The 23,017-nt window shown below is 38.4% G+C and overlaps 2 protein-coding genes across 2 annotated transcripts; both read right to left on the reverse strand.

Moving 5' to 3' along the window:
• Nucleotides 1–953: 953 nt before the first annotated feature.
• manba (mannosidase, beta A, lysosomal) lies at nt 954–13,634 on the reverse strand. The gene is made up of 17 exons (XM_042388981.1): nt 13,385–13,634; nt 12,053–12,147; nt 11,872–11,977; nt 11,606–11,779; nt 10,959–11,082; nt 10,434–10,603; nt 10,174–10,284; nt 9,215–9,366; nt 8,512–8,629; nt 7,576–7,662; nt 7,218–7,385; nt 6,864–7,082; nt 5,912–6,076; nt 4,520–4,664; nt 4,153–4,295; nt 2,980–3,237; nt 954–1,779 (listed from the first exon to the last, which is right to left on the reverse strand). The coding sequence occupies exons 1-17, from the start codon at nt 13,586–13,588 to the stop codon at nt 1,555–1,557; spliced, it is 2,664 nt and encodes an 887-aa protein (XP_042244915.1). The 5' UTR covers nt 13,589–13,634; the 3' UTR covers nt 954–1,554.
• Nucleotides 13,635–14,962: 1,328 nt separating this feature from the next.
• LOC121880607 (ubiquitin-conjugating enzyme E2 D2-like) lies at nt 14,963–22,848 on the reverse strand. Its single transcript, XM_042387946.1, has 7 exons — nt 22,416–22,848; nt 20,774–20,837; nt 19,803–19,834; nt 19,513–19,590; nt 18,980–19,085; nt 17,941–18,034; nt 14,963–15,821 (listed from the first exon to the last, which is right to left on the reverse strand). Exons 1-7 carry the CDS (start codon nt 22,437–22,439, stop codon nt 15,776–15,778), a joined length of 444 nt encoding a protein of 147 aa, XP_042243880.1. The 5' UTR covers nt 22,440–22,848; the 3' UTR covers nt 14,963–15,775.
• Nucleotides 22,849–23,017: the final 169 nt, after the last annotated feature.

The following is a 23,017-nucleotide window of genomic DNA, read 5'->3' on the forward strand; positions in this document are numbered from 1 at the left end:
CTTACATTGTAAGTGCTTTATGAAGGAATCTTCTAATCATCAGTATGAACATGACAAATGATTGTGATAAGAAAAACATGTCAGTGTTTATTTGGGTTCCTGTCTTGAAATATTGTCAGCCTGTCCTTTAAGAGCTGCTGACCCACCTAAAATAATTTCCTTTTTTGGACATTTTCAGTGTCTCGTGATGGAAAAAAGTGTCCTTCATGTCAAACAAGTTCAACATTTACAGACCAAAGATAATCAGTTTACTATGATAGAAGACTAAAGAAAAATAGAAATGATGCTAATATTCAGACAGTGGAACCAAAGATTATTTTTCTAAATGAATAATCGATTATCGATATAGCTGGTGATTCATTTTCTATTGACTGAATAATCGATTTATAATAAAAGCTGTTTATTTGAGCAGTAACATAAAAAATATTTCTTAAATATTTTACTTTGTGCCTGTAAAAAAGTAAACTCTTTCATGCTTCATTTTTTACAACATTCAATCACAGTTGATATAATTGGAACTGATTGAAACACTTAAATGTTGAAAATCTCTGCAAATAAATCTAAATTAAGCACAAATACTGAATTGATTTTGAACTGTAACGTATATAATACACAATCACTTCAGGATCTCACACATTCAAGTTGCTGTTCATAATATTAATGATGTGCAAATAAGCAAAACATGCGAAAGGATAAAAAAAACATTCAGTGAATAACAGACAATCATCTGTCAGATCAAACCAGTCAAATGACATGTTGTCTCTGGAATCAATCGACCTATTGATCAGTGCAGAAAGACAGTTTAGAATTTGACCGATACATCTGTTTACCAGTATACCAGTATTTGACTTTTATTAAATGTCAGATATAAACCAGATAATGTTTTAAACCTCTTTAACTTTTCTTTAAATGTTTAATCTATTTGTCAGATTTCGTTTGTGTGTGTGTGTGTGTGTGTGTGTGTGTGTGTGTGTGTGTGTAGGAGGTAGAGCAGGTCGTCCATTAATCACAGTGTCGGTCGTTTGATCCTCAGGTCAAAGCGTCCCAAGAAACTGAAACCTCTCTTTGGATAAAAGAGCAATATCAATCCAGCCGTTCTTGATTAATTGATGCTCCAGTAAAGGCCTCGTGTGTCTCAGGGTCTTCACGCTGGTGAATAATTACAGTGGGACACCCTGTTGTTAAGAGCTGCTAAACGACCTAAAATAATTTCCTTTTTTTGGACATTTTCAGTCCCCAGTGATTGGTTAATTGCTCTTTCAGAGGCTTTTCTGCTCAGAAGAAAAAAACCCCTAAACTTTCTCATTTGTTTGGCAAGAAAACAAGTTCAAAGATTTAGAAAATTGGCACTAAGTTCCAGCTTCACCAGTCAAAAAACATCTGTCTGGCCTTCAAAATCCAACAAGAGTCAGACCCTTTTAAAAGGGACGAATGCAGCCAACGATCTCACTGTGAGGACTGAATGCCGGTCAAGATACAAGACGGGACCACATTAGTCCATCTGTTGCATCTGCACTTTGGTACAACTCCACACGGAGGCTGGTTTGACTCAGGTTAGTACACGTCCCTTAAAGATGTGACGGTGAGGGATCTGGAGAGTTCTGTGACGCTTGTGGGACGCCACGCGTTAAAAATGACTGTCCTGTTTCTAGAAACCATCAGGAAGCCGTTAGAGCTGAAGCGTCCCGGGATGTTTCCCACATCGAGCCAGACGAAAGGAGCGACAGAGGAAGAGTGGAGGGTAACAGCGTATCCCGTCTTATCCTCCTGCACCTTCGCCTGCAAAAGAAACACAGACTGCATTAGTACGTAACAAGAGAAGGTGTCGACCTGTAACACTGCTGCATGTGTTGCTTAAGCCAATCAGACATAAGTAAATAAAACGTTGTAGCGTGCAATTTAGACCAATAAACTGCAATTTTGAAAATGCATGAGATATTTTTACACATTTGACTGACAGACATTTAGACAAATGAGGTAGAATGGCTGGTGTCTCTCCTAAACTCATCATGGGGGACAAAAATGAGAGAAGTCAGGTGCAGCTCAGGGATTAACAATCATAAACACATATTAATAATTCCTATCTGAGGAAGCTAAATTATCGCTTTTTCCTTGAGATGTGATACACTCTTCCCAGCGCTTCTCCCATTCCTGGAAACATTTCCTCTGGTCGTCTTGTGTCCAGAGCCTCCACATTTCTTCCCCGGTGGCGAATCATCTCCCTTTCAGTCCCAATTTTAGTTCACCAAGCTGTAGATACTCGCTACCCAGCAGGAAATCCGATAACTACACCTTACTCCTGTGCTATCGACAGCTTCTGACAAGTTTCTGTTGATACTTTTACCCTGATAACTTGTCACCACTGGAGTACGTTGCTACTGACATGAATTCAAGCGAACCATAGCTGCTCTTCTGTATGAAGGACAAAACTAGCAACTTTTTAACAGCTGCTGTCACAGGCCAAGTGGGTGAGGGGATCAATTATCTCAGTGCTCACAGATCAGTTGGGTTAGTTCACCAAGCTGTAGATATACTTGCTACCCAGCAGGAAACCCGATAACTTCACCCTACTCCTGTGCTATCGATGGCTTCTGGGAATATTTGGGTCCCCCCTCGTATTTGATAAACATGTCTTCTGTAACTAACTGAGATTCTTAATTCTTTGGTTTTGTTTATGTCTGACAAATTTCTAAATAGCAACTGATTCTTTATGTTTTGTAAAACTCACTGGAAACTGATACGTTACAAATAAAGTTTCCAAGTTGAGAGTCATTTTTTATTCATTTTATTATATCGACCATCATTTAAACATTCTTTTGATGTTGCACAGACGACTGATTTATCTTATTTATGTTTTTATGTACCCACGAGGTTTCTGGATCCGCCTCCACAAAGAGTCATTTTCTGCCTCATTCTTCCATTAATTATTTCAAATACATTTTTAAATCAATAAATCAATCAATCAGGCTCCTCCCTTACTGTAATGTTGGGTCTCTGGAGCCCCTGAGCGTCTTTGGGTGAGCAGAGGAAGTGGTGGTTGGTGGGTCCCTGCTGGCCGCTGCTGTCCTCCAGGTGGAAGGTGAGCAGGCAGGTGAGGCGGGTGCAGGGGCCACATCCTGCCAGCAGGGCGGCGACCGGCATTTTGAAAACAGGCACGGCGCTGCCTCCGGGTACCAGAAGCAGCTCTGACTTCAGCGTGCACACAGGATCCAGATCGCTCCACGAGTAAAAAGAAACCTGATCGGCGAAACACAACATATAATCTGCTGATGTATCAGAACAATATTGATCTTTTTTTTATTTATATGTTGCCAAATCACATCAAAAGTCATCTTAGGACACTTTTCACATAGAGCAGGTCTAGAATAATTAATCTTAATTTTTTAAATCTTTTAATTAAAAAAAAAACCAAACAGGAGCCCATTACTGTCACCAAATTAAATGTTGGATGTGAGGATTAGGCTGCTCAATATTTCCGTTTTTATTAGAAGCATATTGTGATGATAGAAATAGTGAGAATGAGTTATTGTGATACAGTTTTGTTGCTAAATTATTTTTAAAAAAATCAAAAGAACTGAGATTTTTTATCAGCTGCACTGTCTTTTCACTGATTTCTTTAATGTACATTATTTTGCTGCTGGTGGATAACGTGACATATGAGTAACAAAATACTGTCTTTCATTGTGATATGAACTTTGGCCTTACTGCAAAGATTAAACCTTGAAACGTCAGCATGAAACCAGCGTTGTTTAAACTTTAAGTATAAATGATCACCTATTAGCAGACGCAGTCCATCCTTTGTTGACCCAACTGTTACAACCCTAATTTTAATATAAAATACAATTGTTTTTTAAAATCTGGTGTTAAATGTACTGTAAGAAATCATTATTTGAATAAAAATCTGCAAAAGTAAAGGTGAACTACCCAGAGAGGAAATGAGAATGAAAGTAATGAATGAAAAATTTGAAACAGATTAACTCATGATAGATGATGCAAACATCTGATAATTACTGACAAATAAAGCAAACAATTGAATTATATATCTGTTTTGTAATCCTGTTTTTATATTAATGTCTGTCACTGTTATGTTTTTATTCTGGTTTTAGTGTCTGTGCAGCACGATGCAGATGCAGTTTATCATTGACAACATACCGCAGCCCTGAGTTTCAGGTCATGACTCAGGTCTGAGACAGCGTAGATGAGCAGCGTGTCGTCATCCTCGAAACCGACGGGCAGCACGGCCGCAAAGAAGCTCTCTGCAAAATGATGCAGCATTTTCCACTTCCCACCAAACTCTGCAGGCAGAGATAAACCAGGAAACTGTATGATTATTAAGCAACACTGACCTCTAATCCCAAGTAATGACAAGTGCAGTAATTACACTGTCAATCATAAATATAGTTTCTTTATCACACACTTTCTTCAAACCCAAATCTCTACAAGGTGTTTTATGCAGGAGTTCACAATAGAAACATGTAAACAACCTTAAAAAAATGTTACTCAGTAGCCGTTCACTCACCTATTGATGCCCAGGAAGGCGCCTGCCAAATATCATTGAGCTGCCAGTAAAGAGCACCCATGGTGTGACCTTTGCCCTCGATGATCTCACTCTGACTCCGCCGATAAAATTCTGTCTGAGTCTTCACACACTGTGCCTGCATGACCTGGACATTCAGTATAATCAGTAATATATAAAAGCAGTAATCAAATAATAGGCTTTTCTGCTGCATCAGTGAGGAGAGAGCAGACGAGGGGAAAATGCAAATGAGGTCATGAGCTGAAGTCAACCATGACATTGAGTAACTGGTGTGTTTCTGAGCCCACAATCACCAGATCGTCTTTATATTCAAACAATAAGTTCAGTGGATTGTTAAACATTTCTAGGTCTGTATTTATATCCTGGGGTTCAACTAGAATATATTTGCATGATTTACAGTTTTTAAAACTCCTTATACTCCTCCTTATACTGGCTCTTTATGCAGCCCCTCAGTTCAGCTTCTGCCTGAAACAGACTGTTTTAGCTCCTGTCTCTTTAAGGCCAGTTTCCAGAAGCTGCCCCTCAGCAGACTTCTGGAGGCTACGTAAACAACCAGTATTTTTACATACATTCATCTCAAGTTTTGGACTTTTGACCATGTTTAACATGGACACACAGAAAATCGATATGTCCCCTTTAATGTTAATTGTGCTTTAAAAACACAGTAGGCTACTTTTTTTTTTTATTTAAAAAATACAACCATCTGATTAGCTTAAAACAAAAAAAAGGCTGATTTATCCCATTAGCTTGTTTTGATTTGCCTCTTTTAACCCAAATCATATTCAGGTGATGTGTATGTACTACTACTACTATCTACTAGTGGATGTGATTGATTCAAGCTTAAAGTAGTACTACTACTACTACTACTACTAATACTACCCCACATCTTTTTTAGTTTCAAATCTTACTTGTGAAGACTTAAAAGGAAACTGTAAAACATTTGTAGTTTCCTTCATCTAGGACCAGGCAGCTTACCGCATGAGTGACGAATTAAAACAGCTTGTACTGAACTTTGGCAAAATATGACTTATTAGAACATACTGAACCACCGGATTAATGGAGGGGAAATGGGTTCTTGACAAGTTTCTGCTGATACTTCTACCCTGAAAACTTGTCACCACTGGAGCATGTTGTTCCTGACATGAATTCAAGCGAACCAGAGCCGCTATTCCGTATGAAGGACGAAACTAGCAACTTTTTAACAGCTGCTGTCACAGACCAAGTGGGTGAGGGGATCAATCATCTCAGTGCTCACAGATCAGTTGGGTTGGTAAACATGAGTGGTCTTTACACACGTTTACACATTATATAATTTGCGAATGCTGAAGTCCACTCCAGCATCAGACGGGGGGTGGGGGGGTTTGTGTGCTTTACCTGAGTGAGGTACAGTGTATCTGTAAATCTTTTTAAGGGATCTGTGGAGTTTGGCAGGTGGAAGTGCAAAGCAGCCTGCTGTAACATCTGCTGGTTCCCATCCGCATGGTGCTGACGATGGGAAGTGAAATTACTGCTGTAGCTCCAGTCTTCTTTAATGGAAACCTGGAGCATCACAAAGCAAGATGGGAAAAAAACATAGCACAAGATTAGAGTCTTTCATCTATAAGTTTCTTCATAGAAATCGTGAAACAAAAACCAAAAGACCTGCTTTAAAACCTATTTTATTTCTTGCTTTGCTGGTTGCCACAGCGTCCGGGGCCACCAAAGTCAGACATTTTCAAACCCTTCACAAAGTGGCTTTCAAGACTTTCAAAGATCTTTTAAAAAACTCATTGGAGGTTTGATGATGACGTGTGTTGTCCTTAAAGGTACCCTGTGTAGTTTCTGACCTCTAGCAACACCTTGGTACCATTTTTATTGTGAGAGGGTTTGGTTTGTTTGACGTTAAAGGAGTGGGTGATGCAATAACACAGTCCTGCCAATGGTTTCACAATATTCCAGTGATCTACAGGCGGCTGTAATGCGCCACGAAATGCAGCAGTGCAGCCACAAAGGCAGGGAGGAAGAAGAGTGCAAGCTAGTGAGTGGGATGTAAACAATGCAGGATTTCTTAAGAAAAAGGTTTTGGAAATATTTTATGAGGAAGGAAATGCAGTCGTTATTTTTGTTTAACCTCAAGGATAAATATAATGTGTTTTTTTGAGAGTAACAATTATATAAATATAACTTTTGTCACAAGAAAACTCATCTTTTATTAGTTATGACAGTATTTGTCCACCCTCGACGGCCACAACTGAAGCAGAATCCTCATTTAAATTTCCTCAATAAATGTTTAAAAGGACTGAATAAGAAATGATCAAAAATACTAAAGGAAGGTTTATTCATTCACCGGCTGCAGAGTGGAGAAGGAAGGCCACGACTGGAAGCCGTATTCAGAGGCGAACCGGGTTCGAGGGAAAGTCCGCCAATCCCAGCAGTCCACGGTGTAGCTGTAGAAATGCGTGTCCCCGTAGTGAGGGTCGTAGGGGTTTGCCGCCACCCAGCCCTCCTGCTCCGACTCAGCCCCGTTTGTCGGACTGGAGACAAGAAAGGGGCGACTCTGGTCCTCCTGGAGGAGATATTGGGCTTTATCATTTCTTAGCCTTTGGGTCCTACTTTTAATTGGATTATAAAAGAACACTGGTAGTAACTGTTTAGGTAAAACACAAATCTTTTCTTAAATGTGACATGATTGTTCACTCACCTCTTGAACGATCGCCCTTATGTTGTTCACGTACAGCGTCACGTAGTCTTTCACGTATGTAGGCTTCTGGGAAATCGGGATGTTGAACCAGTCTGTTGCCAGAGCGGCTTCGTTTTCATTGTTTCCGCTCCAAATTATTATGGAAGGATGAGACTTCAGGCGCCGAACCTGAAGACAAAACTCTACATTTACTGTGATTACATAATGAAAAACTGGCCATCAGGATAGTTTATAATACAAAAACCTGCCCTGAAATGCAGCAAGTTTACTGTTAAAAACTAATAATGTTTGTGCTTTTATAAATGGATGCAGATATGACGCCAGAAATTAAAAACAAATAAATTAACAAGCCACTCACCTGTTGAATGACCTCCTCTCTTACTGTTTGTATGAAGTCGTCCTCAGTGGGATACATAGCGCAGGCAAACATAAAATCCTGCCAAACCTTAAGACACAAAAAAACATATGAGGATCTATACATTCTTATATATGTTCATGAGTCAAACAATCAGAATTCATACAGAAATACAATCATCTCCGGTAAACATGGTCCTGCATGTCTTTAGTAATTTTATGTAATTGTGGCGCTTGACGGTAAATTGACTTTTGGAACTACGCTTTTCTTTTTAGGGAGGTTAAGTTTTTGTTTCCATTGCAGGTTTTGGAATTAAAAATGTTAAGATGCATCACTAAAACAATAAAGTTAATTTTCTTTATAAACATCAGTCTCTCAAATGAACTGAGATGCCTCTGTATTAGACTCTATGTTTTTTTTTTCTCCAGTTTTCTCCAGTTTTTTTTCTTGCAAAAGCAGCTAAAGATGTGTTCTCTCAGCTTCTACTATTCTTATTTCTGTCTACTCTGGATATACGACATCTGTTGCACATCTGGCAAAATACTGATTTGTGATTTCAGGCAATATAAATGACATTTACTTGACTTGACTGGTCCATAGAATATTAGCGTTAAAGACCACATTTCCCATAATCCCCAGTGCTTCTTGATACAAAAAGGATGTTGTTACTGATCTCTCTTCTTCTGCAGTGTCTCCACATACATTTAATTATTATACTGACTATATACTCATGTTTTATAACCAAGTAACAAAATGAATGTGGCTGAACGGTGGTTCACGGCTTTGTGTTCAAATGTTTCACATCAACCTTCAACTTAAAAACTGAATGACATTTGGCTACGTTATGGTACAACTATATTCATTGTGTCACTGATGTTGTGAATAACTACAGGTAATATCAGGGTAACATTAATATCACTAGAGGATGACAGCAGTTACCATGATTCCCATCTCATCACAGATGCTGTAGAACAGATCCTGTTCATACACTCCTCCTCCCCACACCCTGAGGGCGTTCATATTAGCATCCACTGCTGACTGCAACAAGTTCCTTAAGCTGCAAGACACAAAAAGAGCAGTCAGCTTCACCGTTAATGCGTTCACGACCGGAACAAACTCAGTAGCTGAAGCAAGATTGATGTTCCTGATCCTGAACAGACTCAGAGGAAACCAAAGGAGAAACAGAAGAGGAGAGATAGTTTATGGGGCAGCTGTGTCTCAGGAGGTAGCGCGGATCATCCATTAATTAGAAGATCAGCGGTTTGATCCCTGATTAGTGGATCCTCCAGTCTGCATGTTGAAGTGTCCTTGGACAAAATACTGAACCCCAAACTGCTCCTGAAGGCTGTGCCGTCAGTTTGTGAGTGTGTGTGAATGATTAGAAACTCCTCCTGATGATCAGGTCGGTACCTTGCATGGCAGCTTCTGCCATCAGTGTATGAATGTGTGAATTTTGTAGCGTAAAGCACTTTGAGTGGTCGAAGACTAGAAAGGTGCTATATAAATGAAGCCCATTTTACCATTTAGTTTCTTCTAGAATATCATAATTGGTGATCAATATTCCCCTCACTACGCTGGATTCAAAAGCAGCCACAAACAATATGCAGACTTAAACATAAGCCGCTTTTAAAAATAAACTCACATGGCAGGGGTGACCTGGTCCTGGAAGGAGTGGGCTGGGATCCAGTTGGAGCCTTTGAGGAAAACTGGTTTCCCATTGATGCGGAAATAAAAGCTCAGGCCCGGGGACCCGACAACGGGCTCCTGGACAAGTTCCACTGTGCGGAAATACACCTGCAGGAGGGATTTTCACAAACATTTCAAATCTCCAACACTGACAAAAGACATCTTTTATGACAAAAAGTCACTGACGTCAAAGGATTCGGTTTAAAGTGATGACACATGGCTGTACGGGTCAATCCTAAATCACTTTTATGGTGTGAAAATCTAAAGTCCTCTAGCACAACAATAAAAGCTTGTATTTCAATGGCAGCGAGCCATAACTGCTGAGAGAAGGTGAAATACATAAATCCTGTTGGAATTTCACTCATAGATTTGATTTGAACTCAGTAATTAAGGACATATAATAAGTGGATCAGAGGCCTTTATGAGCATTTTTGAATTCTACTTGACTTGATGGATAAATATAATATACAGTGTGTAAGTGTAACCATATTTGCTCAAATTAAAGACAGATATGGTTGAGGGCGTAGTCGATACGAACAAATAAAGGCCGGCACCAAAAACAGGCCAGGGAAAAACAAGACTGGATAAACTCCTGGTGCTTGTTATATAATGTGCATGACAGTTAAGCATAATGTACTTTTCCACCACTTTAATTTAATTAATTCAACAATACTGGTGTCCAGGGTTCGAAGGGGTCCCCAGCAAAAATAGGAATAATTTATTTTCACTATAATTTCATTCATAAGTGACACGATGACAGAATCTATGACTATTTTGGTCCTGGGTTTCATACACTTCCTGTAATAAAACGTCTAAAAGTAAAAATCTTATCACTGTGTCAGATGGATACATCAGCTAAATGCTTAAATATGATATGATGATGATGTTGAGTGTTGACAGACGGTGAACTCTGACCTTTGACTCTGTGTTCAGTATTGAAAATCCGTCCTGAGAGCCTGTGACGGTGATGCGGTAAAAGGGTTGTTCACCGTGTCCGTTGGGCCACCACAGCTTCACCTCGCTGCTCTGGAAATAGAACAAAAATCCCTCAAAATTTTAACAAACTGAAGATCTAAGTAAACCGACATTTTTACAGTGTAACAACCATTTAAAATATGTTTTGTTACTCTATTTCTTCTCTTGTTCGTGCTGCTGTGAATTTCTATCATGAGTACCGTGTTGATGTGTAAGGTGAAGGTGTTCTTGGTCTTTCCCGGGAGAAACTGTGTCTGGAACGTCCGCTCTGAGACCAGCTCGGGTACGGAGAGCATGACTTCCCCATTTGTTGTCTGAACCGCCTCAACGAGCAGCTCAATCTGGACTCTCCACTGAGAGACGCTGACATCTGCACAGACAGATTATACAGATTAAGAATAAAAAAGACTCTGTTGGATCTCTCAGGTGTAACATTCACCCTTTAGATACAATTACATTTAAGTTATTCTGAAAAAGTGACTGACTCATACTTCTTAATTTTTTAATTGGGAGGAAATATCCCATCTACAGAGAAAAGCAAAGAGCAGAATAGGGTCAAAAAGTATTTCTTGTTTTTGGTTTAAGCTGCATGAAACACCAAAGTTTTGGGGGTTTATGCTAAATTAGCTCAAAATTGACTCAAAACATCCCTGTAGCATTCATTGTTTCTTGTATTTTATTCAATAAAAAGGTGCCATTAGTGATGATAACTAGGTGAGACGTACTGTAGAGAGGAACAGAGGAAACCTGGATGAGCTGCAGCACGTCGAACGCCTCCAGCTGAACTCCTTTCCACAGTCCCATCGTGGGAAACGAAGGCCCCCAGTCCCAACTGAAAGAGCTTTGTTCCTGCACCAAAACAGTGATGGAATATTTAGATGCACAGTAATATGAATACTGTCCAAATGTAAGTGCTACCAGCCAGCTGTGAGACATTTTTTTTTGGATGTTTAGTTCATTTGTTGAAATGGCAACATCAGAAAATAAAGAAAAACAAGATGGCTGTGGTGAGACGAATGCCAGTGTTAAATGTAGGTGCGGGAAAACATCCAAGATATTCTGCACATTGACATTTTTTTGGACATTAGGCTTCATGTTCAATAACAATAATGTATAAAAAAGAAAGTAGACACTTCAGTTTTTTTTTCAGTGCTCTGGATGAAATGTGAAACTTTAAATAAAATGTAAATGTCATTTTTATATCTAAATAGATTCTAATATCCATATACAGTATACTGATTTATTGTCTGTATTGTTTCTCACATTCTCAACAGGTGTGTCAAAGTTTTATATTAATATTTTTGAAAGACAGAGCTCAGGTGAATAAAAGTTATATTTTTTTACTTTCAGGCTTCAGGTAGGTTGGACTCACTTTTCTGATGAAATTGACGTGACATTCCCCCTTCTGAACATCTGGAGGACATTCAGGAGGAACTCTGTAGGCAGAATGAGCTTTCCTTCGTTCAGACGCATAAAAAACAGGAGACATCAAGCTAACTTTCAGCACGTTATCTCCGTCCTTCAGTAAGTCTCTAACCGGAAAGTCCTACACATCAAAAACAGACGTTATTTAAAAGAGGGCACAGATATGATGCTTGGATGTCTTGTGTATAGTGGATTGTGAATTGGTGAACGTACATATCGGCGAAACATGTTGTCTGTGTTGCCCACAATGATTCCATTGAGTGAGATTGATGCTACAGTGTCGACGCCGTCAAAGACAAGAAGCACCTTCTGTTTGGCCCTGTTGAGATAAAAAGGTACACAAGGTGAGACAGGAACAGGACTGTTAAAAAAAGATCTGCATTATAATACTGACCTCAGCTGGGTGGACACAGTGAATGTGGTTGTATATGTCCAGTTGTCAAGAGCGATCCACCGATAAGACACATCATTGAACCTGATATACGGGTCCTCAAAGAAAAGTAAAAAAGATACAGGAACTTAGCTGGTAGGAATGACTTTTATAATTAATAAGTTTATTTCTTCTATTAGTTTATGGTTGTAAAAAGGTTTCAAAGTCTGATCTGGGTTTTTACTGACATCTGCTGCTGATAGCATGTGCTGACATTTTAGATTACACATTACTACATTAGCCAAAAGCAGGCCAAGAGTCCACACCCTGGAAAAGTTTGGCCCCAAACAAAAAAAGTATATAAAATGTTCATATTATTTGTATTTTTTTCAATTAAACTTACTCAGTTTATTGTGTAGTTATAGGGTCTGTAAATATGATTTTCAAAATGAAGATCTAGTTGTGTTTCACAGCCTTTTTTTCCCCCATTAAAGGCATTTTTTGGGGAGTTTTTACTTATCTGAATTGAGGATTTAAGGTTGGAGGGTGTCATGATAAACGTGTTCAAGGCTGAAGGTTACTTTTGCAATTTGCGACATCGGACTATATAAATAAAACTAAAAATAGACTTCTACACTGCTATAAAGTCTGGTGGAAAAGTACCGAATCTTCCACTCCCCCTCACCCCCCTTCTTTCGTTTTGTTTTGTTTTTGTGTTTGTGTTTATCTTTGTCTCAGCTTTCCGTTGCTGTTTGTTTCGTTTTGGATTTTTTTTTTCTTCTTTTAAGGAGGAAAGTGGGAAATTTTGATAGAAGAATAAACTATGGATTTATATAATACTAGAGGCAGATTTTCAAATATGAAATAGGATCAAAGATGTTTTTCTATGAATTCAGAATCACTATAACATTGTATAATTTAAATCTGTCGTTATCTATTCATTTATTATCTTATTGTATCATGTATATTTCACCAAAAATCAAAGATTAGAGAAAAAGCCCCAAAACAGATTTGTACATCAGAACTTTGTTTTTTCTTCTTTTCTCTCCCATTAATCATCTCACGACCCGTCAGATTTATCTGCTGACCCTTTGGAGGGGCCTGACCCCTAGGTTGGGAACCACTGGAGTAAACTAGCTAACTGTATATAAAGTAGTGTAAACTAGCTCCACCTCCAGCAGCTACAACAGTAACATGCTGCTCTAACACTGATGCTTCAGTATTAATAATCTAATGATGTCATATATAATAATATATCAGTCAGAGGGACCAAACCACTACTTTTACTGCAATACTTTAACTACATCAAGCTGATAATACTTATGTACTTTTACTGTAGTAGGATTTTTCATCTACCTGGATGTATCCCTGCTGCTGCAGAGCTGAGTGAACACATCCAGGCACTTCTGCAGGCAGCGACAGTGAATTATTGGAGTTTGAGAGTCTCCATTTGCCGCTCAGGCTCAGAGTTTGATGCGAATCCGTTTCTGAAGAAAATCCGGATGAAAATCCGAACAACAAACACAACAAAACACTAAAAATGTTTCCAAACAGCGTCATAGTTTGTAGTTTGTTGTGGCTTGTTTTCCGGTTTGAGAACTGTCGCTTCCTTGTTTATCATGTGACCACCGCTGACAGTCAGGTGATCGGAGCTCTTGCACGAGGCACAAGTCTTGGCGCGAAAAGATTTGACTTATGCTTTTTACATTTTCAGGTAAATTATGTAACTTTTTTAAAAATGGTTTATTAAACAATACATTTACAAACAACAAGGCAAGTCAACCACGGTATTAAAACGTGGACATGTGTATGAGTAGTGACAGAAAACAAACAACAAACATAAAATCAAACAATAAATAAAATAATAATATAAATATATACATTTAAAGTGTATAAATGGTAGATAAATATAAATAAATAAATATATAAATGGTAAATAATACAACATAAACAAAAGAATAAATAACATTTAAAGAAATATATAAATTAACGTAATTCTGTCTTCAATTTAAATTAAAAGTCAGTACATTCAGGGTCTATTAATTTGAACAATTTTACACATTTCAGCAGTTCTAGTTGTGTAAAGATTAGTATAACTACTTTTATAAGTGTTAGAATTTATATTTTAACAAGTAATAAATAGTTTGGTTACATTAACTGCATGATGTAAAATGAAGGCCTGTTGTAATTATTCAAACAAGTAATGTTTAGTGATGCTTCTACTTTTTCAGTGTTGAAGTCTGATTTCTGTAACATTTTGTGGGTCAAAGTTTTGTTGGATTCTTAAGTGCTGGTTAAATATTCTCAAATTCACAGTGATTGATTAGGTTCTCAATTCCAGGAACATCCATGTTGTTATCGGCAGGTGGTTCCATTTTTCATAAGATAAAAATATTCTTTCTTCATGTTTTCTAGAAGTAAACAAAACTCTCAAACCATAAACCAGTTTTACTAGACAGCTGAAGACGACTTCTCCCAGTTTTACTGGCACAAGATGTTATTCGATGAAACCAGCATATAAAATGTGTTTTTCACTGTAATTTTAAAACACGTACATGATCGTTCATATTCAACAATAGAACTTTCATATTATACAAATGTGTAAACATTCACTGTGAGTGCAAAAACAAGACACACAAGTCATTTATTTTATGGTTTAAGTAACTTTATTGAAGGGAAAACTAAAAACAAACAGAGCCACAGGTTGATTATCAACCACTGGCTTTGCATCAATATTTTAGGGCTACAAGAAGACAGTGTTCGAGTGGGCATAAAACTAATAGCTCATCTACTGACTTCTAAAGTTGAAAAAAAAATAAAATAAAATGAAATTAAAAAAAAAAAAAAAAAAGAAAAAAATAGAAAGCCTTTGAGGGGAACCAAATTTTTTCCAACTGTTCAGCCTTACAATCCACTTAAATTTGCAGAAACATATCAGATATAATAGCCTACCTTTATTAACATGCATAAAATACAACATTGAAGTTCTTATATTTTGTTTCCTTAACATTTGATATATACTGCTGTGCTTCTCTGTACACACACTTTGATAGTGGAATAAGATACAATTCTTTCCTCAGGTAATAGATTCCTATACTAATGATCAGAAGAACGTACTGACGTCACACCAGTCCAGGAGGCAGATACAGGAGCCACGAACCAGTTTCTCAAAGCTTTCAGAGAATTGGCGTTTTTCAGATTTTACCATTTGCCCAAATAAATTAAAGCCGATTTGAAACTTTAAAAAAGTTAGAGCAGAATTTCGGAGTCTGGCGAAGGAGAGGCTTTCTCTACAAATGCTCCTAGAAACCCGTCCAACAGGTGAGTCATGATCAATCCCACATCATCCGGTCGGTTACCCCGACCAGATCATCATGGGTTTGTTAAGCTATTCAGTGTCAGAAGACCAGTTGCATCAGATTCTACTAAGTGTGTGCAGAGTAATGACTAACATCACCAATTTTGGGGTTTGAAAAACTCTTACTGGTGCATGCTCAAACCGAGTGTTTAGAACCATGGTGATTTATTTTAAATTCTGTACAAAAAACGGGAGTCGAAACTTCACAGAAACTGGCACGTGTCCTTGAGAGAAAAACACTATCTTCTTATGAGCGCGCAGGTGGAAAAAGGAAGGGGGTAAAATGCTCTGATTAACAAAAAAATAAAGTGAAAAAAGAAAAACAGAATCCCGGAATTTTAAGTTTGAACCAGCAACAACATTTTCCACCAGCTTTCCGAACGATGCCATCACATTGCGTATTTTTGTGTCCATTCTTTTGCCATTTTGGTGTATCTGGAAAAGAGAGGAAAAGAAAGAAAATTAAGGCTCAAGTCTACATAAATTACACAACTGTTTCACCTTTTTGTCAGGTTCTATTATAGCACATGCACTTAAGCACGTTGCTTTTTAAAAAAAACAGGGCAAGACAAGTTAGCATCCCAACCGTATACGCACAAAATACTGTCCACTACGTACAAACTTCAGTTCCTAATTTGAAAAAAATGCAATAATCCAGCGACACGTCAGGCATCATCTTACCAAAACGACAAGACTTATATTTTTTTTGCAAGAACAAACCTTTTCATGCTGGAGTTAGTTGCTACATTTACATGCAAAGAGAGTATTTCTTCCAACCTTGTAACCCAAATAATTTAGTTCTGGGTTAGTCCATTTACGCACTAAGCAGATGCACTCATACCCTGAATACATATATATATATAAAATCCTCTAAAAATAGCCTATTACATCATTTATGGATGTATCCTTCTGGCCACTTTCCAGACCATACATTTTTATACTCGTTTCCTTCCAGGCAGCCACTGGTGTCCTTTCATTTCAGCACGTTATGAGTATCAACTTGCAAAGACTTGAATCGAGCTGTCAGCACAGACCGTTTAATAACACGCAGCCTTTGGTATGTTCAAGAACGCTGCGACACCTGGTTTCTGATCAGCTCTCAAACATTTTTCATACAAGAAACAACTAAACTCTCGTTTATTATCCTTCTGTCTTCTGGGCCTCAGTTTCAGACATCATAGCTCATGAATGCAGCGCTTTTTGGCAGCCAACTGTTGGCGTGTCCTCGAATGCAGCACCAAGAACATTTTTCAGACTGATGACAACTGTTTCGTCGTGCAACAAAAACTACTGAGAAATAAAGAAGATCCATTACTGACTTGGATGGATTATCTATCTCCAGCGACTCTCGGGTCTCTGCAAGTTGATTTAACAAACATACTGAGAGGAATGAAACCAAAACCGATGTTATGTGTTGGACAATGATCAGCGGTAATTTCCACTCAGGTGTGGCCTTTTCAGAGACTTGTTTAACTCAATTTGTAAGTTTATTGTATGTGAAGAGACCTTTACCAATCCTCATTTGGTTTTTTCCCTACTTTATGTGCGAAAACCTGTTTATTTGGGTATATTTCAAAGCAACAAAAAGCCTTGCAGGACTATTAAAAGGTGCAGTGTGTAGAATTTAGGGGCATCTAGCAGAATGAAATATGCAGAATATGCATAAGTATGTTTTAATTAGCATAAAATCACTTAAAAACAAGAATAGTGTTTTCGTTACCTTAGAATGAGCCCTTTATAATTTATTTTTAATATAGCACACCATGTTTCTACAGTAGCCCAGAATGGACAAACCAAATACTGGCTCTAGAGACGGCCTTTCGTGTTTTTTGTGAGTTTTGTGGCTACCATACGTGGTGGAGGGGTTGGGTGCAATCTGCAACCTCACCGTTACACACCGTTAAACCTTACACACTGGTCCTTTAATACTGGATTGTCATTTCCCTGGCTTGTATTAGGGGAAACCCACAACTGCTCAGTCCAGAGTACAGAGTCCGTTTTAACTGTGGGTGTGACACCACTGCGTTGGCAAAAAAAATAAAATAAAATCCTGTTTATTGCCAGTAACTGACACACCCTGCAGGGTAGCAAGGTGCACGTAAAAAGCTCAACCCAAGATCTGAGTGAAGCTAAATAAGCTACGATACTCATGTGTGCACATAGCAAGATATTAGTATAATCACAGTCACATATACATCATACACTTTGAGTGGGATCCGAACTGTTCATTATGCCAATGAGAGCTGAGTATCTCAAAACAAAACCAACCAATCCCAGAGCACTAGCCAAGATGCAGCGCTGGCTCTTGGCCTTACCCTAAAGCATGGCATACTTCGTCGTCCACTCCTGAGCTAGTTTATTGTACCTGACGGAGTGAAACTAGGTTACACACTAGACTCAAGTGATGCTTGTAATGTTGAACTTTCAGTCGTTTTAATTAACTATGGCTATGAAGGTTGCAATTATTGTGGGTGCAATGTTGTTTTGTCTAGAAGAAGAGAACTGATTATTTTGAAAATGTATACAAGAGTTAAACACATTTATGGATACTTACTTCTGACTATCTGTTTTGTAGATTCGTGCAATCTCTGGCACTAGTGGGTCATCAGGGTTTGGGTCACATAGGAGTGAGCAAATGGAGAGAAGAACTGCAGGAAAACAGAATTTATAAAAACAAAATTTTCATTATATTTCTCAAATAAGCAAATAAAAAGTTTGCACTTTCCTTTTTCCTGCATTTTAGCCTATTAATACAAGTTACTAATACAAGGTATCCAAACTTCAACATAATGAGAAAGTTGACAATAAATGAAACTCCCCATTAACCAAGCTAAATGGTATTTATTTCCATCCAGTGGCTGGTAAACTGGGGCCACTTTATACTTTTCTTTACTTTGGCCACTTGGAGGCAATATCAAACTGTGCAGTTGCCTATGTACACATCCACATTGTTCACCAACTAGTTGCCAACTTTGCATGTCTGCTGTTAGGTGCTGTGCAGGCAGTGTAAAGGGGGTTTATCAGATCTTTTTTAAAAAAAAAAAAAAAAAAAAAGGGGGGGGGGGAGCTGCCTGCTGCAGCTGGAAACAAGGGGGAAAAAAAAAAAAAGTTAAGTTGCCATAAAACCAAAACAATGAGCTTTAAAAAAAAAAAGGCCACAATGCTACACAGAGCTGAAGTGGACTACAGAGTTGGTGATTCTGACTTCATGACCACTGACACATTTCACATTTACATGTAGACATTTGATCCATTGTTATATGAAAACATTGAATAGTGCAGCTTAAAAAAAAACAAACAAAAAAAAAAACTGAACGCCAGCAAAAAATATCCGTAGCCGAGAAAAGATTTCCATTCCATATCTAAATGTTTTCATCTTGCAAATTTTACATGCGTTCATGTGTTTAGAATCAGGGACTGTTTACATAAAATTTGAATACTTACATTCACATGACGATAAAACATTTCAGTCTACAGGAGAGTGTTTTGAAACTTTCCTGTTCCTGATACTAATTCATTCCTTTACAAACCCTAACCAGTAACTGTCAAGCTAGCCGTCAACTAATAATTGACAAGTGTTGTTTCATTCATACCTTTAGAAATAGTAAGTGCAGGAGACCACTGTGATCTGAGAATATCCAGACAGATACTGCCGTTACTGTTAATATTTGGGTGGTAAATTCTTGTCGTAAATGCAACCTGAAAAGACAAGAAAAAAAAAAATACAGTGAGGAAAAGTAAAATAATGCAGAGTCACAGACCAGGTCAATGTTTTGTCATGTGAATTCCTTTGAACGAGGTGATGACGTACACAGGACTGACTGCCAACGACTTCTGGTATGACAGGTATTACTGAAGAGGGTTATTACGTATACAAACATGCAGTATGTTCAACCAAACTGTCAGGCTCAGTCTCATTTATAATAAATGTGTCTTTGTTATTTTTTGCAAAGACACAGTTCCAGGCACAACATGTACTTATTGGTCACAAAACAAGACTGCTGTGTGTGTATGATGGATACTGTAGGTGGGTGGCTTGATAGATTAATGCCAAAACTCAAATGTATCAAAGCAAGAAATAAAAAGGAAAGTCTTGTTTCAGCTGTGATCAACCATGCAGACTTACCTTGGGTGGTTTGAAGGGGTAGTCTGTTGGAAAATGAATTGTCAAGAAGAAAACACCTCCCTGATATGGACTGTCACTCTGAAAGCAAGAACAACATTTACATATTTTTAGAAGAGAATTATCTAAACCTTCCGGTCCACAGCTACCCCCCCATTATAAAAATTAAATTTTAACCTTTATCTCATGAATACATTAAAGCTGCCAGGAACACGCATTCTCTGTGACAAATTTCAATGTCATTCTGCTTTTAGGACAAAGAGCAACAATTACGTCATAAAGTATTTACTTACAGGTCCCATGATTGTGGCTTGCCAGTGAAACACTGCGGAGAACAGAAAGTAAAAGTTAGGAAATCGGGAACAGTCAAAGGTATGTCGTCTGACAGGAACTAGGTTTCTAAATAGTCTCTGTGGCTTCTTAGTAACAACATTTCCCTCTATATTATATGTTTTCAGTCATCTTTTTTTGTAGTTATGGGGGTCAGACTTTCTGTTTACTCCATTTGTTTTACTGTAATCTGTATTGCAACTGTTTTAGGGTGGACGTATGACACCAGGATTAGCAATTCTCAGCACAATTCCTACATCTATCTGTGCTTTTCAATCCTTGATATCAGTTTATCCATCATGAAGAGTTCTGTGCTACTCAGGCAGTGGAAACACTTGTATACTACTAAACTACTTACTAAATATCATCAGGGTCACCTTGGATCGGCTTGAAACTTCAAAATTTTAAATAAAAAGCATGTATAACAAACTTTTTTAAAGACGTGAACATTTATCTGACAGAGGGTCTAAAAAAAATAAACACTCTTGAGTTGTATTCTGGGAAATGTATATTGACCCCTTGTATGGATTTATTTCTTATTTTCGGAAAATCCAGAGGATTAAGTCTGTTTCACACTAATCTAGAGCTGCAATGATTAGTCAATTGGCAAATTAATCAGTAACTATCATTGTAATCTGAATATCTTTGGGTTTCAACTGTTGACCTGACATATCTATTAATTTGATTACATCACCTAGAACATAAAAGGAAAATATGACGTACATTTTCTAGAATGTTTTGATATTATAGACAAAACAATCAAAAATCATTAATGAAAATAATATTTAGTTGTAGTTCCACTCTAATCTTCAAAATGTGTTGAATTGCCTTTTCCCACATCTCCGAATAATGAATATCATATTTTAGACAGCCCCTCCTGTCGCTCTCCTGTCGACACCATTATAAACCTGTGAACAGGTTTGGGGAAACTTACTGTCATCACCCACTGGGCCGGCTGAGCACTGTGCTGGAGGGTCACGAGCCAGGTCGTTAAGCTCCTGTAATGAAAAGAGGTTTAGAACAATAATGACCACATAAGCTTCAAAGACAAAACAATTGATGAACAGCACTGAGTAGCACTTATAAAATACACTGGTATTAAAGCCGACATGAAAACTGTTGAAAGATGCTACATGACAGTCAGTGTGCTTCATTTATTTCCCCGACACTCTCCCGTCGGTTTTGTTATTTCATGGCGATCTGCTCCAAGTTCAACTCTACACCAGCTCGGGGGCGGGCGGGTGGGTAGGTGGGGGGGGGAACCTTGTTATCGTCTACACAGTTAACAGCAAGATGAGACCATAAGCATATAAACAACAACAGCCACTACTGTTATTTTTAGGTCAACAGCTATTTTAAAGTGAGGTGGGGGGCTACTGCCCCACCCGGCCCCCTGTGACACAGATACACAATTTCACAAGTAAGTTTATGGATTTCCTTGGGAGAAAGATTTTAGTCAACAGCAGGCAGAATTGACAGACCTATAGGCACCCCCCCCTCAAACGCTCAATGTTTACTTTGTGGCTATTATACAAACAAAATTGTAAGTTTGTTGGGAACTATGTAAAAATTGCATTACTGAAGCAAACTATCAACTGACCTGCTTTATTACCTGAGTTTAAGGCCCCTACCCTACATCAGATTTTAGGGTTAAATATCTATTTACAAGTAAATTTATGGATTTTAGTCAACAGGGGGCAAAAGAATTTAAAGACCTGTATTGGCCCCCAAAAGCTGCATGTTCACTGTGTTGCAATTTGTTTGGAAATATGAAAAATTGCATTATCAAAGCAAAAATATCAATTGACATGATAAGGATCTGCTTTATTACCCGAGTTTGAGGCCCCTGGCCTATAACAAAATCTAGGTCAAGTATCTTTTATTTACAACCAAGTTTATGGATTTCCTTTTCAGATTTCAGTCAACGTCAGACAGAAGAATTGATGTGAACTTTATAGGTGTTACTTCACTGCTGTTGCCAATTTCCTCCATTTACCTACCAGAATATACACACCCTGTGATGTGTACGGGCTCAGAACAAACACGATTACATACCAAGGAAATGTATCATGAACACAGCTTTGACTACTAACACAGATCCAGTGAATGATATGAGTCATGAGTTCTGGTAACACCGAGTATCCCGGCTGATGTAAAATGTTTCATAACGATTAAAAGATGTAAAATGTAGCATGAATCTGAGGCTCCAGTGATGACTTGTTGCTATCACCTGACAGCCTCCAGATATATGCGTGTTTATGTAAAATATATTAAGTGTTGGGCAATTCATGCGGCCTCTTTCTGTCGCCAATCCACCTCGACGAACAGTGAAACTGTAACAGAAACTGCTGCCGTTAGCATGTGTGCTAACTGCTGCCAAAAGAAAAATCCCATAATTCCTTTAATCCTAAAACACACAACAAATATTTACACACTCACACTTATCAGTAAACTTAACACTTCCCCCGAACATGTTTCACCGCCATGTTTCACAGGATACCAGCGCTAACTCGTCGTAGGGCGGCGAGCTAAGACAGCTAGCTTTTAAAGCTAACGTTTACGACGTTTTATCGTACCTTGTGGATCCTTTTCAAAGCCATCTTCTCTTGGTGTTCTGCCCTTTAAATTGTCCGATCCAAGTAGTGAAGGGCAACCGTGATATGCCAGGATGATTTCGCTATCTATTCAATTCAACAATTGACGCTGAGTCAACTCGACGGCCTTTCTTCTCGAGCTAGCGTAGTTAGCTACAACTACGTATGCGCGGAGTTAGCTGGCTGTTTTATCCAGCTTATTCTCGCCCAACCACAAACCTCAAACACGGCGTTTCGATAAGCTTCACTTTCCCTGTTGTTCTGACGTGTAATATTGGATTATTTCTCTCCTCCCGGTTGCGGCTGAATAAGTGCGTGTGCCAGGTGAAGTAACCCGGACGACAAAGCTCCTCTTTTGGTTTCGGTCGATGCAGTTAGCCGACTAGCGGCTGTCTTCATGTATTTGAGGCTTTCTGCTGTGAAGGCGGTCCGGCTGGCGATATTTGTCAAGACCCGCCCTACTCTACCTCTGATTGGCTTACCCTGATATTCTTACCCAACCCCTAACCAATCACACGCCTCATGCCTAAACCTAACCAATCCAACGAACGAAGGTAACGAGTACTAACCAATCAGAGCCAGAG

Source organism: Thunnus maccoyii, chromosome 16 (genome assembly GCF_910596095.1).
Source record: "Thunnus maccoyii chromosome 16, fThuMac1.1, whole genome shotgun sequence".
NCBI classification, from domain to species: domain Eukaryota; kingdom Metazoa; phylum Chordata; class Actinopteri; order Scombriformes; family Scombridae; genus Thunnus; species Thunnus maccoyii.

Excerpts from the sequence above, each read along its gene's own strand:
- manba (XM_042388981.1), bottom strand. The coding sequence starts at position 13,588 with ATGACGCTGTTTGGAAACATTTTTAGTGTTTTGTTGTGTTTGTTGTTC. Across the intron at positions 11,083-11,605 it reads ACGTCAATTTCATCAGAAAA|GAACAAAGCTCTTTCAGTTG; the intron begins GTGAGTCCAACC and ends GTTTTGGTGCAG. Across the intron at positions 4,296-4,519 it reads GCCTTCCTGGGCATCAATAG|AGTTTGGTGGGAAGTGGAAA; the intron begins GTGAGTGAACGG and ends CTCTGCCTGCAG.
- LOC121880607 (XM_042387946.1), bottom strand. The coding sequence starts at position 22,439 with ATGGCTTTGAAAAGGATCCACAAG. Across the intron at positions 20,838-22,415 it reads CTTTGAAAAGGATCCACAAG|GAGCTTAACGACCTGGCTCG; the intron begins GTACGATAAAAC and ends TTTTCATTACAG. Across the intron at positions 18,035-18,979 it reads TGCACTTACTATTTCTAAAG|TTCTTCTCTCCATTTGCTCA; the intron begins GTATGAATGAAA and ends GTTTTCCTGCAG.